Source organism: Tachyglossus aculeatus, chromosome X4 (genome assembly GCF_015852505.1).
Source record: "Tachyglossus aculeatus isolate mTacAcu1 chromosome X4, mTacAcu1.pri, whole genome shotgun sequence".
NCBI lineage: Eukaryota > Metazoa > Chordata > Mammalia > Monotremata > Tachyglossidae > Tachyglossus > Tachyglossus aculeatus.
In genome coordinates this window covers 12,552,413-12,569,190 of record NC_052098.1, presented here as the reverse complement: position 1 = coordinate 12,569,190, position 16,778 = coordinate 12,552,413, and the positions used below count along the sequence as shown (strand labels likewise).

Here is a 16,778-nt window from a genome sequence, read left to right as displayed (position 1 = left end):
TTCCAAAGTGACTCACTCTCAAATTCACATTCTTGGTAGTTCTTTTATAGTCTCTGGGCATTCAAAGTTCAGATTGCAAAAAAAAAATCCCAAAGTTTAAAATAACAAGGCTCAGGAAAGAAAATTCATTTTTAACAATAATCCAAAATAAACCAAAAAAGCCTCATATTTGGATTAAATTATGTGGGTCTATGTGATTATAACTGCAGAAAATGGCAATTTGAGAATGATTGAAAAAGACAGTTCTAGTGAGGCTAAAATGTTGAGATATTGTGTCAAAATGATACAACAGGCCCGAATTAGACCTAAAAATATGATAATGCTTGGAAGGGTTTGGCTAATGGACATATGGTAGAAGATAATTAGTGGGAATAGTGTTTTCCCATAATCAAGGGTATTGCTAATATTCATTCACTCATTCAATCATTTATTGAGTGCTTACTATGTGCAGAGCACTGTACTAAGCACTTATTCATCTTGCTTTGTTGCTGCATCAAAAGTCCATTCAAGAAAGCAAGTTGAAATGGAAAAATAGTGCTACAAATGCTATTTTTCCATTTTCACCCAAACGTAGGCCTCAAAATGGCAAAAAATATAAAGAAAGGGATATAATTCTGCACAATAATCTAAATGAACTTTCAAATATGCTAAGTCTCTCACTCACTGAAAAATCTTTCTCTGAATCCCATTCTATTCTCCAGCTACCACCCCATCCCCCTGCTCCATTCTTAACCCAAACTCTTTGAACAGAGTGTATATACCCACCTACAATCTGGTTTTAGCCCCCTTCACTCTATTGCCACTGTGCTCACCAAGGACTCCAACGACCTCCTTTTAGCCAAATTGTATGGACTCCTACCTTGTGCTAATCTTCCATGACTTCTTGGCTGTCTTTGACAATTTTGAGCATTCCCTTCTGGAAACATGACCTGTTCTGGGCCCCCATTCTTCTCACTATACACTCTAGACAGTAAGCTCCCCCTCTACACTGTAAGCTCCTTGTGGATAGGGAACATATTGACCAACTCTGTTGCACTGTACTCTCCCAAGTGCTTAGTACAGTGCTCTGCAGACAGTAAGCATCCAATAAGTACTACTCATACTCTCAGGGAATCATACATTTCCATGGATTCAGCCCACCACCTCTATGCAGATAATAATAATTATGGTACTTGTTAAATGCTTACTATGTGCCCAGCACTGTTCTAAGCACTGGAGTAGATACAAGTCAATCAGGTTGTACAGAGTCTCTGTCCAACATGGGGCTTATACTTTTAATCCCCACTTTGACACTGAGGTGCAGATAAGTTAAGTGACTTGCCCAAGGTCACAAGCAGACATATGGTGGAGCTGGTATTAGAACCCAGGTCTTTCTGACTCCCAGACCTGTGCTCTATCCACTAAGCAACACTGCTTCTCCAGCGCTAATGGCTCCATACCAATTTAGACATTTCCTCTTGCCTCCAAGATATTATTGCATGGATGTTCCACAGGTACCCCAAACTCAACATAGCCCAACGTGAATCCCTTATCATCTTCCCTCTTAAACCTCCCCCACCCGGCAAACTTTCCCATCAGAGTTTACACCATCACCATCTTCCTTGTCCTGCAAGTTCACTGCCTTGCTTATATTTTTGTCTTTTCCTCTAACAAATGTTAGTAAATTCTGCTGATGTTTCAATATTTCCTGGATGGATACTCCTGCTTTTTTCCACCCTCACAAGCATCACTTTGGTTCAGTTCTGGGTCCCCTTCTATATTCTCAATCTACACTCACTCTCTTGGGGAACTCATCAGCTCCCACAACATCAACAGCCACCTCTATGCAGGGGATTCCCAAATCTAGCTCATCAGCCCCAACCCCTCTCCTCTGCAATCTCACATCTCCTCCTCCCTCCTGGAGATTTTTACATGGATGTCCCACAAGCACCGCCAATGCAAGTGTAATTTATTTATTCACATTAATGTCAGTTTCCCCCTTTAGACTGTACACTTGTTATGGGCAGGGAATGTGTCTGTTATATTGTTGTATTTTACTCTCCCAAGTGCTCAGTACAGTGCTTTATACACAGTAAGCCTCAATAAATACGATTGAGTGCAACATGCCCCAAACTGAACTCCTCATCTTCCCTTATAAATCCTCTCTTCTGCCTAAGTTATTCATCATTTCTAAAACCACCACAATCCTCCCCATCTCTCAAGCCTGCAACCATGGCATTTTCTTTGACTCCTCTCATATCCCCATTTCATCCTTTGCTCTCATCTCCCCACCCTACCCCTCCTACCCACTGTCCTACCCTGCCCCATCCAACCCCCTACCAATTGTCAATTCAGCACTTCCTGGTCACCCAAGCCCTTGGGTACTGACACACACCATTATATACTTATCTTTTTACTCTGTTGTTTCTACTACTATTGTTTCATGTCTAATAAATTTGTTGCTTCCAAGTACTGAGTACAGTGCTCTACACGGAATAAGTGCTCAATCAATATTATTGCTTCACACTCTCCCCACTGTCTGGCTAGATTAACAGCCTTCTTACTTCCAGCCTCTCCCTTCCATAGTCCATACTAAACTCTGTTGTCCAAATAATTTTTTATGGTATTTGTTAAGTGCTATGTGCCAAACACTGTTCTAAGCTCTGGGGTAGGCACCAGTTAACTAGGTTGGACACAGTTCCTGTCCTGCATGGGGCTCACATTCTAAGTAGGAGGAATAACATGTATTTGATCCTTCAAATTGAAAGAGGACACCACTGAACTGTGAAATTCACCTGCCTGTGCATGTGTGACTGAAAAAGCCAATGTGAGACATACAGTCCTGGGCACAATGTACACACATTAATAAATGAATAAATGTGCTTTGTTAACAGCAATATAACAGATTGGCCAAATTGGGGGGCAGGAGCTGGTGGGGGGAGTGGGGGGGGAAGCATGGCGGCGCAGGAACGCGATGCCAGTAAACCCATATTAATGAATGAAATAGGGAACTTGGGGCATTTTCATTGCTTGAGTCATTTAACTTCTGTTTAATCTGAGTCTAAACAAATACGTCATAAGCCTAACTACAAGTTACAATGCCAATTTTCACTGGGTATTAAATGAATACATCTGTAAATTCCAAATCACAATTATATCAGATTTCTAGGGTAACAATGTGTTTCCTAAAAGCAAATGGAAGGCTCAGTTGAAGAAAAAGAATTCCAACCCAGAGAAATTTGGCCTCCCACAAGTCCACACTCTTGTTTGAGTTCTTCAGTACCCTGTGGAAATTAGATGCATCTACTCCCCTGAAAATATCAGCAGCTGGTATGAACCTCGAACTTTAAATAAAAACTCTGATGATGTCGATCACTATAAGCATGGCCCTCGGATTTGGGCAAGGCACTTCTCCAGCTATAAAATGAGCTACAATTTCTTACTCTCTAGGGTGATGCAAAGATTGATGGCATGCAAGTTGGTGACCTCATTCGCTCCCACGGCTTCAACTATCATCTCTACGCTGATGACACCCAGATCTACATCTCTGCCCCTGCTCTCTCCCCCTCTCTCCAGGCTTGCATCTCCTCCTGCCTTCAGGACATCTCCATTTGGATGTCTGCCTGCCACCTAAAGCTCAACATGTCGAAGACTGAACTCCTTGTCTTCCCTCCCAAACCTTGCCCTCTCCCTGACTTTCCCATCTCTGTTGATGGCACTACCATCCTTCCCGTCTCACAAGCCCGCAAACTTGGTGTCATCCTCGACTCCGCTCTCTCATTCACCCCTCACATCCAAGCTGTCACCAAAACCTGCCGGTCTCAGCTCCACAACATTGCCAAGATCCGCCCTTTCCTCTCCATCCCAACCGCTACCCTGCTCATTCAAGCTCTCATCCTATCCCGTCTGGACTACTGCATCAGCCTTCTCTCTGATCTCCCATCCTCATGTCTCTCTCCACTTCAATCCATACTTCATGCTGCTGCCCGGATTATCTTTGTCCAGAAACACTCTGGGCATATCACTCCCCTCCTCAAAAATCTCCAGTGGCTACCAATCAATCTGCGCATCAGGCAGAAACTCCTCACCCTGGGCTTCAAGGCTCTCCATCACCTCGCCCCCTCCTACCTCACCTCCCTTCTCTCCTTCTACAGCCCAGTCCGCACCCTCCGCTCCTCCACCGCTGATCTCCTCACCGTACCTCGCTCTCGCCTGTCCCGCCATCGACCCCCGGCCCACGTCATCCCCCGGGCCTGGAATGCCCTCCCTCTGCCCATCCGCCAAGCTAGCTCTCTTCCTCCCTTCAAGGCCCTGCTGAGAGCTCACCTCCTCCAGGAGGCCTTCCCAGACTGAGCCCCTTCCTTCCTCTCCCCCTCGTCCCCCTCTCCATCCCCCCATCTTACCTCCTTCCCTTCCCCACAGCACCTGTATATATGTATATATGTTTGTACATATTTATTTACTCTATTTATTTATTTATTTTATTTGTACATATCTATTCTATTTATTTTATTTTGTTAGTATGTTTGGTTTTGTTCTCTGTCTCCCCCTTTTAGACTGTGAGCCCACTGTTGGGTAGGGACTGTATATGTTGCCAATTTGTACTTCCCAAGCGCTTAGTACAGTGCTCTGCACATAGTAAGCGCTCAATAAATACGATTGATGATGATGATGCAAGTTACTTTGAATTCAAGTGTTACAGAAGGCTCAGTAACAAATCCCCAACCTAATCTCAACATAGAATCAGATGTGCAAAGTGTCATGACTTTATAGAGGCTTCTGCAACCAAAACCATATGTATTATTTAGTTAGAAGGATACCACTTGCTACCATGTATGGCAGGAAAGCAATTAATCACCAATAGGATTAGTGGAGGCCAAGTTCCAATGATTTAAATCATTTCAGCATGCGCTCTGCACATAGTAAGCGCTCAATAAATACGATTGATGATGATGATGGTTTCCAAGTCTCAAAAATAGATCATTCCCAGAATTCTTGCCCTATCAAGGTTCACAGTATTACCTACCCTCCTTCTTCAGAATATTTATGTCCAAATGCAAGGATGTCAGATGCCCGTCCACTTCCGTCACAGACCACCACAGGAACTGGTGGAGTGTCTCGAAGGTACTCCAGAACGATGGAGATTACATTTGGTCCACCTTCCACAATGAGAGCCACGACAGGAACTCCTTGGCCAATTCCTGTAGTAGAATTGGAAAGGAAAAGGAAAAAGAGAAAGGAAACCCAGTAAACCAAAGAAATAAAAAGGAAAAACAAAAAAATGTAAATTAGTGAGCAGTGTCTACTAAATACTTCAGAAACATTGTCAAAATGGGTTCTTGGTAAACAGCAGAATTTCCAATGCAGAGGTCACATAGGGATACATCAGTCTCACCCTTAGTGGAAAGTGAAATTAAAATCAGGCTTATATACTATTGAGAGCTTACCTCCTCCAGGAAGCCTTCCCAGACTGAGCCCCCTCTTTCCTCCCCCCCCTCCACATCCCCCCCGCCCTACCTCCTTCCCCTCCCCACGGCACCTGTATATATGTTTGTACAGATTTATTACTCTATTTATTTTACTTGTACATATTTACTATTCTATTTATTTTGTTAATGATGTGCATCTAGCTTTACTTCTATTTATTCTGATGACTTGACACCTGTCCACATGTTTTTGTTTTCTGTCTTCCCCTTCTAGACTGTGAGCCCGTTGTTGGGTAGGGACTGTCTCTGTATGTTGCCAACTTATACTTCCCAAGTGCTTAGTACAGTGCTCTGCACACAGTAAGCACTCAATAAATACGATTGAATGAATACATAATCTATATATAGGTCTATTTATAGAGAAAGAGAGGGCAAGAGAGAGTTAGCATGATGAGAAGCAGTGTGGCTCAGTAGAAAGAGCACGGGCTTTGGAGTCAGAGGTCATGGGTTCGAATCCCAGCTCTGCCACAAGTCTGCTGTGTGACATTGGGCAAGTCACTTAACTTCCCTGAGCCTCAGTGACCTCATCTGTAAAATGGGGATGAAGACTGTGAGCCCCACGTGGGACAGCCTAATCACCTTGTATCCCCCCAGCGCTTAGAACAGTGCTTTGCAAATAGTAAGTGCTTAACAAACGCCATCATTATTATTATTATTATGATTCACTGAGAGAGACTGGGCCTCATTCCCAGATCTACTATTTACTTATTGTGCATCCTAAGGCAAACCAATAAGCCACTCTAGTTATAATGGGGATAATGCCAATAGGCACCATATTGAATCATGGTTGTGAATCCAGGAGGGTCCACAGATGGGAGCCCTGATGTTTGCCTCCTTCCCTCTGTGCCTCCCCTGGGCTTTCACGTTGCAATGTTTCAAAATTCCAGGCCCCTTGCCAGGTTTACAATCCAAAGCTCCTTTTGGTTACCTGTTGCCAATCTTCTTCTGAAACTGTAATATTGAGATGATTTAGGAATTAGATATTGTCCAGGGCAGTCTAGGGCAGGTTGAAAAAAATGAGTCAGTTGCATGGATCTCAATGCTACCTATGATCGCTCATTCCTTCAGTAACCTAATATTAGGGATTTGAGTTCACAGCAAAATCAGATGTTAAAGAATATGACAGCTTGAATGGGTCACTTTAAAAGAATACAGAGTCTCTCCCAGAAAACTTCTCTGCATTATTATTTCAATTCAGAATGATGCTCTTCAGAACAGCAAGTGACAATGGCTTAGTGTCTGTTCTGTATTATTTTGGGGGGATTATTTTGATATTTTTTTAAGTGTTTTGGGTTATTTACTGAGATCTGAAGTTTCTCATCTTGAGGCTACTGAGTTGCTGACTGGACCACCCAAATTTTGCTTACTCTGCTTCTGCCTCAACCTCACTTTGTAGTTCCTTATATTCCTCTAGCCTCTTGAGAGACCCCCAGATTTGCCTGATTGAAGGTACTGTCCAGACTGTGATTCATAGCTTTGTGTTCTCCCTCACCCCAACCTCAGCCTGCCCTGACAGAGTGGTAGTGGTGGTGATGGTGAAGTGGGGGGAGGGAGAAGGAGGATTAAGGCTGATGGATGGAAATATCTAATCCATTTGATGGACTTGATGATAGCGGATTTCCTGGGTGGCTGGGAGGTAGGACAATTAGCAAGTGGCTCCACCACCATTCATCCGATCCACACGACACACTCCCCTGAACATGGCCAACTCTATAGGATTAGACTTTCCTAAGCACTTAATATGGTGCTCTGCACATAGTAAGCTCTCAATACATACCAATGATTGATCAACCAATCAATCTGTCATATTTATTGAATGTTTACTGTGGGCAGAGCACTGTATTAAGTGCTTGGGAGAGTAGAGCATAGAAGTAGTATCAAGTGCTTAGTACAGTGCTCTGCACATAGTAAGCGCTCAATAAATATGATTGATAGTATAGCAGAGTTGGTAAACATGTCTCCTGCCCACAAGGATCTTACATTCTAGAGAGGAGGTTACAGTCTACAATCTGATTGATTGATTAGTTTGCTGCCTAAAGTTAGACTTCCCCTGGGCACGTTCAAGCAAAATCAGGTATTTTCTGCAAGAAGATTCTTCTTGAAAATTCTGCACAGGTTCTGCAACTTCAGTCTGTGTCTGCAACACTTTCTCTATTAAACACAGTATCATGCATTTTCTTTGATTTAGTGCCAGTTCATTAGGTGTCAGGAACCATTCCCTTGATTGTCATGATGGAGGGCCAAGGGAGATTCAATACATTTTCCCAGCTTTAATAGACACTCCTGCATTATCACTGTACATTTACTAGTTCTCGCTTATGTAATGTGGGGCCATAAAAATATTAAGTTACAGAAGCCAGTGTATACTCTATCACTATCTTGCTAGGGATAAAAAGATCAGATTAAAAAAACCAACAACATAATGTATCATTTCTGTAAAGATATTACAGTGATAAATGTGTTTTAAAACAAGTTCAACTTCTCTTTGAGGAGTTTTAGAATAGGATAAGGAGCCTAAGCTCGCTGCAGACACAAAGATTCGGTGATATAGGGGAAGTAACTTTAATCCTCTGTCTTTGTTTTCCCAACTATTAAAGCTTGATATTACTGCCTCTTTTTCCAGCATGCTCTAAGAATTAAGGAGATCCCAGCTATAAAGCAGTTTGAAGATAAAGTGCTAGTAAGTCTACCATACTATTATAGCACATGCCTTCCTCTTAAGGATTTAACATTTTACAATGTTGATACCAGGAAATCCTTATTTATATTTCCAGAGAAAATATCTGGGAAAATGGACTATGCTTTTATTCCATGATTCAGAAAGTTGCAGGTTTGTAAAACGTGGAAAAGACTAGGCATCTTAAATAATACACTGTCCATATATAATAGCCGGATCAAGGTCTGGGGATCAAAAATGAAGACTTTTCAAAGTAAGAATGAGTGGTTGACCAACAAAAACACTTTTATTGCTTTGTCCTTTGCAGGCATACCAAATATGAAATTCTTAATATTTTTGGGTTCTCCCAGGAAAGATGGCTAACAATGACACATCTCCACATTTTAAAGTTTCAACTGGGATTATACTATATGGCTCTGTGCCAAATTTGTTTAAAGTCAGAGGGAAACCATGCTTTAAGTACGGTGTCACCTTTTTCTGATTATGGAAGTGACTTACTTCTATACCATACCAACATTTCCTTGCAATTTTTCTCATTCGTGATACATTGCACCTGGTCGAACTGTGAAGTCCTTCATGTCCTGCTATTAGGGTTGCCCCCAGCCAAGAAAAGACTTGTGCTCCTCTTTGGCATTGGAGGCAGGATAAGCCTATTGTTCTCACAAATGGTAATCCCATCACAGGGCGCCATGAGGAGAACTGCACGGAATTTGGAAAAAGAAATGATAAAAAAGTTAATGATGCCTGCCATCCCTCCCAGCAATGCAAGACTAACAGCTTCACTTTTAACCTGAAAACAGATCAATCAATCAATCAATCAATCGTATTTATTGAGCGCTTACTATGTGCAGAGCACTGTACTAAGCGCTTGGGAAGTACAAATTGGCATCGCATAGAGACAGTCCCTACCCGATAGTGGGCTCACAGTCTAAAAGGGGGAGACAGAGAACAGAACCAAACATACCAACAAAATAAAATAAGTAGGATAGAAATGTACAAGTAAAATAAATAAATAAATAAACAGAGTAATAAATATGTACAACCATATATACATATATACAGGTGCTGTGGGGAAGGGAAGGAGGTAAGACGGGGATGGAGAGGGGGATGAGGGGGAGAGGAAAGAAGGGGCTCAGTCTGGGAAGGCCTCCTGGAGGAGGTGAGCTCTCAGCAGGGCCTTGAAGGGAGGAAGAGAGCTAGCTTGGCGGATGGGCAGAGGGAGGGCATTCCAGGCCCGGGGGATGACGTGGGCCGGGGGTCGATGGCGGGACAGGCGAGAGCGAGGTACAGTGAGGAGATTAGTGGTGGAGGAGCGGAGGGTGCGGGCTGGTCATTCCTATTCTGGGGTCCCTTTCAAGGAAGGCCCAGATGTCTGCAGAATTCATAGCTGCTGGCAGGGGATGCAAGCAGATGCTAGTGACCTTATGCTTCCTGCCACACCCCTGGGCCAGCCTGTGTAGGCTCTGGGGATTGCCTTCAGGTCAATTAGTAAGGCAGGTGGTGGAAAAGACTGAAATACTCTCTGTCAATCAGGAATCTGTCCCATCACCTTACAGGAGGCATAATGGATGTGTGAGTGGTAGAGAAATTGGGAGAAGGAGGAGGAAGAGGAGGAAAATGATGACTCCTGCCATCCTCTCTACCTCTCCTCTTTTTTCTCTTTGGTAGTGGCATCAACCATTGCCCCCCACCCACATCTCTGCAGTGGCTGAACTGACTGACTCTGGGGCCATTCATGGGAGTTATCCATGCAGCTGGAATAACATCTTTCTGGCCAGGCTGGAAACTTCCATAAATGGACCCAGAATGGGCCAGTTCAATGTTGTTAGTAGTGGTGAAGGCAACAGGAACAGGAAGGGGATGATGAAGAGGACCAAGAGGAGGATAAGAAAAAGGATGAAGAGAAAGAGGAAAAGGAGGAAGAAAGAGTAGGTAAGGCTGAAGAGCCTCGTCCCCTTGCCTTTTTTCTGTCTTCCTCAGCTGCCATTTCTGAATGAGTGACCTCTTTAGCAGTGGCAACTCAGTGAGTCTGTCTCTTCCTTTCCTTTCTCTTGTCCTATTTTGCCCAGAAATTTGGTCACCCGAGGTATTGCAAGCACTGCTAACTCTGTAAAAGCTAAATTATGGATTTTAAAGTTATTAAAAAGTCATAGTCATTTAGAGGACTCATCCCTTCAAATGGAATTAAATTATTGTTGAGGAAGGATTGTTCACTGAATCTTGACCTCAGGCTAATTTTCTGAACCTATTTTCAAGGTGGCTGCCACTGCAAGCTACTCATTATAATTTGGGAGGCCCAGCAGAAACATTCTCCTGTTAATGTCCCTGTCAGTAACCTCAAAGATTCTCAAAATCAGCCAAAGGAATATTTAGGATCAAAGATAAATATCTTAATAAAACATTTTTTTGGTTTAAAAGAAAGGAATTTCAAGTAATTGATGCTCCTTCTTCAAAGCATATCGTACTTGGTCCTGCGAGGCACGGTAGGTTGAGTCCAACTCTCTCTGAGTTCTGATGTGATGAACAAAGCCACTTGGTTTTATCTAAAAGATCTCCAACTTTGCATTGCAGCATCAATGTATTCGGACACTGAGGGCCATCCATACCCTGTAGTCTTTGGGAGGTACGCTATTCTTTATTTTTGAGGCAACACAGCTATGGTTTGAATGTGCCTGCCTTACTTTAGAGAAGCAGCATGGCTCAGTGGAAAGAGCACGGGCTTGAGAGTCAGAGGTCATGGGTTCTAATCCCGGCTCTGCCACATCTGCTGTGTGACCATGGGCAAGTCACTTAACTTCTCTGAGCCTCAGCTCCCTCATCTGTAAATTGAGGATTAGGACTGTGAGCCCCCCGTGGGACAACCTGATCACCTTGTATCCCCTCCAGTGCTTAGAACAGTGCTTTGTACATAGTAAGTGCTTAACAAATGCCATCATTATTATTTCAAATAAATTGTAAACACAATTGAGTTTTTGATTAACTCAACCTCAAGAGGAGTTTATTATGAAAAAGACCCACTAAGAGATGAGCTAAGAGCCATTCGGTCATTTTCTAATAGCCTCATTTAGCTTATTCTTCCCAGAGCTCACAGTCAAACGTCTGACAAATAAAACTGGAGGGACAGATTTTGGGTGAAGGTGCTACTACAAAATGGCCAGAGTAGGGTAATTCGATTCTGCTGTATTGTACTCTTCCAAGCACTTAGCACAGTGCTCTGCACATAGTAAACGTTCAATAAATACCATTGATTGATTCTTGTCCCTAAAAATAGTATTAATAGTATTTATTAAGCACTTGCTGTTTTCAGAGCACTGTACTAAGCACTGGGAAAGAATACATCAGTGAGGATTAGTCATGGTCCCTGTCCCTCAGAGACCTAACAATCTAAGAGTATAAATGGGGAGAAGAAATATAATATAAAATGTGTTTTATATTATTGCTAGTTGCCAGAACCAATGGAAGGCTTTATTAGAAGGAGATTTTACTGAATTTGGAAACAGTGGGGCCTAAAAGAAATCAGGCTGTGGGTAAGTAAAAGTCCTCTGATAACAACAGACAGACAAAATCTCCCCAAACAAAAGACATAACCACCTGCATCGGAAGTCCATGACTCCTTGCCATCAGCTGGATTAATGTGTTGACAACCGTAAAGAGAAAATGCTGGTAAAGGCTGGTTAAAGTGCTTCCATACTGATAGATTTCTTGAAACTCTCTGTTTGCTTTGTAATGTGAAGAGTGGGTTTTAATTTTATGTCATAGTTTAGGTACATTATGGAGATAAATACAGTCAACTGGCAGTTGTTCAGTCTTTAAAAGTTAGCTACATGAATTCTGCTTTTCCTGGTGATCATGTCAGATCAATCAATCAATCAATCAATCATATTTATTGAGCACTTACTGTGTGCAGAGCACTGTACTAAGCGCTTGGGAAGTACAAGTTGGCAACATATACAGACATTCCTTACCCAACAGTGGGCTCACGGTCAGATTACATTTGTCTACATTACTCAAGTTCTAAACCTAATTCTTAGTAGGTTTTACTACAAAAAAATCATCTTTCTATTCAAATTTTAATGATTGCAATTGGGAAATGCAGGTGCAAATACCAGTAGATATGCATTTAGAGGCAATATTGGGTCCATAATAGTCAAAGGGCATTTTTCAGCCATCTGTATTTGCTATTTTTTAGGCAGGCTTTCAAACACAGAAAAATAAAAAAATAATCTTACCACATAAACAATACCTGACCAGGCAGTGTGGATCTACTGAATTAAAATAACATAGTATTGGTTGTAATCACTATTAGTACAAACCTTCACAGTAATAAGCAAAAACCAAGAAGGAGGGCTTTAAATGAATTCATCAAAAAAAAAATACTGCAGTGCATGTTGAAAGAAATGTGGAAAAACCACTGGGGTGTGAATGAAAAGTTTAACCACTTCTCTGGCTAAACCCTTACAAAACAGAGCATATCTGATATCAAAAGCACTTGGCCCCCACCTGCAAAAATCCTCCAATTTTTCTGCTAATATGCTTTAGACAGCAATTGTTATTTGAAATCATCCCCTGGCTAACATTTTGGAGCCCATCTCAGCTTTCCACCAAAGTTCCTTAAACCTTAGGAGTCATAATGTGCTTTGTGTGTCAGAAGAAAAGGTAAATGCCAATTAACCAGAACCATCAGCAGATTATTGTGATGGTGCTCTGAAGTAAACTGTACATACAGACTGCTTAAGGGCAGAGATAATGTCAATTAATTCTATTGTACTTAGTGCACAGGCACTTAAAAATAAATTATTAATATTGATTGTGTGTTCATTAAGCACTTACTGTATGCCAAGCACTGCGCTCAGCCCTGGGGTAGATTCAACATAATCAGATTGGGCCCAGTCCCTGGTCCACATGGGGCTCACAGTCTAAGAAGGAGGGAAAATAGGCATTTTACTCCCATTTTAAAGATGAGGAAACTGAGGCACAGAAAATTTAAGTGACTTGCTTGAGGTTACACAGTAGGCAAGAGGCAGGACTGGCACTCAAATCCAGATCTCCTGATCCTCAGACCTCTAGGCCAAATTGCCGCTCTGCACTGATTGATTGATCTGATAGTTTTGGGCTAGGTTGTGGAAATCATTTCTTCCTTAAAGCAAGGACTTTGATTAAATTCTGTAAGCAATAAAGAAAACATGAAGCGAGGAGACCTTCTACTCCATGTCATATTACACAATGCGGCATTTCCCAGGGATTACTGCAATAGAAAGCTGAAGGCCAGTTCTATGGATAGTAAAGTATTACTTTTATAACAGGAAAAAGCCAGAGATAATTCAATCCATCAGTCAAGAAGCAGCATGGCCTAGTTGAAAGAGCATGGGCCTGGGAGTTGGGGGACCTGGGTTCTAATCCGGGCTCCACCACTCGTCTGCTGTGGAACCTTGGACAAGTTGTTTAACTTCTCTATACCTCAGTTCCCTCATCTGTAAAATGGGGACTAAGATTGTGAGCCCTATGTGGGACAGGGACTGTGTCCAAACTATCTTGTATCTACCCCAGCGCTTAATAGAGTGCCTGGCACATAGTAAGAGCTTAACAAATACCATAAAAAATCAATTACACTTATTGAGTGTTTGAAGGGATTTTTAAATATAATTGATCTTAAAAAAAAATAAAGTTACAGCTTTCCTGAGGAATTTTAAGGCCAATATTCTAGTCAGTATTTTGAAAATATAAGAGTTCTCCTGATTCAAGGCCATCAGAGTTGCTTTAAACCATGCTTCAGCCTGTGAGGAGTATGCTCTAGTTCTTTTGTTCTCTGAGGAGTGAATTCCAGAAGTGCAGGCATGGGGAAAGAGGTGGTTATAAAAGCAGCAATGTTAGAGGTATCAAGTTAGCATACGGATAAGGGTAAAGAGTTGGAAAGTGATATCAAGTGAGGAAATGGTCAAAGGAGACATTTAGAAATATCTTCAGTGTTTGGAAAGGACAGAAGAAAAAAACCCCAACAAGCCCTCTCCTCTACTAAACACCTACTTCCTTTCCAAAGCCTTCCCAGTTAAACCTTTTCTGAGTCTGTTCAGCTCAATTACTCCAGCTGCCTCTTAGCTCATTACCATATGTTCCATTCTATTACATGGAGGTCATAGTCTTAAGAAACACCATGTAAGACGAGCTCATGCTGTATTACCCATTCTGATCCTGCATCCTTGTGCACAAATCATTTCTTCCATCAGAGCTATGTGCAAACAGAGCTGCATTGTTGGATGAATTCATTCATTCAATTATATTTATTGAGCGCTTACTGTGTGCAGAGCACTGTAATAAACGCTTGGAAAGTACAAGTCGGCAACATAAAGAAGTGGTCCTTTTGACAACAGAACAAGACAACAGAACAAAACATGAATGTACCCTAACCTCCTAACAGTGCTCTAGCAGAAATCCACAGTGACAATGCCTGCTAATGCTAAACTGTGAATACCTTTGTAAACTATCATTTCTGTGTTTATGTTTTTGGCACTCTTGTTAATCTATCATTCTAAGCCTCTTTTATTTTGTTACAGATACAGATATATATACATATATGTATCTGTATATATATATCTATACCTCTCAAGATCTATATATATATACATATATGTATCTGTATATATATATCTATACCTCTCAAGGTCTCTCTCTCTCTCTCTCTCTATATATATATATATATACCTCTCAAGGTCTATGTATTCATTCATTCATTCAATCGTATTTATTGAGCGCTTACTGTGTGCAGAGCACTGGACTAAGCGCTTGGGAAGTCCAAGTTGGCAACATCTAGAGACAGTCCCTACCCAACAGCGGGCTCACAGTCTAGAAGGGGGAGACAAGACAGCAAAACAGAACATGAGGACAAGTGTCAAGTCATCAGAACAATAATAATAATAATAATAATGGCATTTATTCATTCATTCAATTGTATTTATTCAAGGTCACACCTGGAGAGATTCCAGTACTCTACCAGTTTTGACTATGGGAGGGAGGGTCAAGCAGAGGCATATCCATTCCATTCCTAGCTTAGGCAGTGGCCAGCAAGCAGAAGGCAATCTGCTACAAACTCATCTGTGCTGGGCAGCAGCGGCATGGGAGAGAGTCCAGGGCAGAGATTCAGGTTTGCTGCTTGGAAGGAGGCAATGGTAAACCGCTTCCCTATTTTTACCAAGAAAACTCTATGGATACACTACCAGAATGATGGCAGATGGAGGTGGGGTGTTCAGGGAGAGATATGTCCATGGCGTCGCTATGGGTCAGACACGACTCAACAGCATGATACAACAACAACATGTACCTGTAATTTATTCATTTATTTATATTAATGTCTTTCTCCCCCTATAGACTGTGAGCTTTGTTGTGGACAGGGAATATGTCTGATGTTATATTGTACTCTCCCAGGCACTTAGTACAGTGCTTTGCACACAATAAGTGCTAAATAAATACAAATGAATATGTTCCGCCTGCGGTGGATGCTCGCTGATTCAGTACAGTGATTCAACCCTGGCTAAGAAATTGGTGGGAAGGAGGAGGTTTGCTAGCTAGGAGGTATGGAAGTGTGCATCCATATGCCCAATTTTTTATTTTTTTTCCTCATAGGGCCACAATGATGGTAAGGGAACCAGGAAGTAAGGGGCTTGGTAGCACTTCCCCCAGGCTTATGGCTACAGTACACCTTTGATTTCCACATTTTGAAGAAACATGGCAACAACTGCTTTTAGAGCAAGTGTCAGTTGGGCCCCATTGCAGCCAATAATGGCAAATGGCTGGAAAAAAAATAGCACATAACATCCTGGGAGACTGATGCTGTTTGTTTCTACGTAAAGTGATAGTTTCTTCATTTGCCGGGAGAATGTAAGTTAGGATTCCCTTTTCCTTATCCATGCAAACATCATACAAGATAGGACCTCCCTCCATTCTGCTTAATTACTGAGTAGCCTTATTGCCATGCCCACATGTGACGCTAATTTAACCTGACGAATTGTTTTAAAACTGTGGCCCGGGGACCTATTCCGATTAGTACAGGGCTCTGCACATAATAAATACTCAATAAATACAACTGAATGATGGACTTTCTGAATTCTGTTTTCTTTGAAGAGTTCCCTGCCTATTACCTCTATGGGTTCCTCTCCAATTTTGCCTGGCATTCTCCATCTCAGGTAATTTTTCTGCCCAGTGTTCAAAACCTTTTTTTGGCTTGCTGTGAGTTTGAAAGCAGGATGTTAAATCTTTTCACTGCTTCTTTTCAGTCACCTTCCACTTCATCCTTCACTGACGATCTAATGTCTTTCTTTTGATCAAAACATTTCTCCCTGTATCTTCAGGGATTTGCATTTTATGTTGGTCTGTGGAGTATTTGATTTTGTTCTTTGGTGTTTAAAATATGTTAAATTATGCATTTTAAAATTTCTACTTGGCTTTCTGTCTCATCAACTTCTCTCCTGCTCCTTCCTTCTGCAGTTCTCCTCTCAAGGTAGTACTGGTGGACAGGAAGGGGTTTTTCTTTTTCTTTTCCCCACCTTGACAGTTGTGGTTCCTGTTAGTTGGAGAAGAGAGGAAACCCAATCCCCTTACTTTGTCAAAATTTGTGCAGGTTGGGAAATTGAGTCAGTGAAAGA

At 41.9% G+C, this 16,778-nt stretch overlaps 1 protein-coding gene across 2 annotated transcripts in view; it reads right to left on the bottom strand.

Annotated features, from left to right (window-relative positions):
- Window positions 1-16,778, bottom strand: part of TRPM3 (transient receptor potential cation channel subfamily M member 3) — a 617,739-nt gene that overhangs the window by 155,776 nt on the left and 445,185 nt on the right. For both annotated transcript variants that reach the window (XM_038769495.1, XM_038769496.1), the window contains exon 7: window positions 5,006-5,180. In XM_038769495.1, the coding sequence (XP_038625423.1) occupies window positions 5,006-5,180 (175 nt within the window). The remainder of the gene's footprint in view (window positions 1-5,005; window positions 5,181-16,778) is intronic.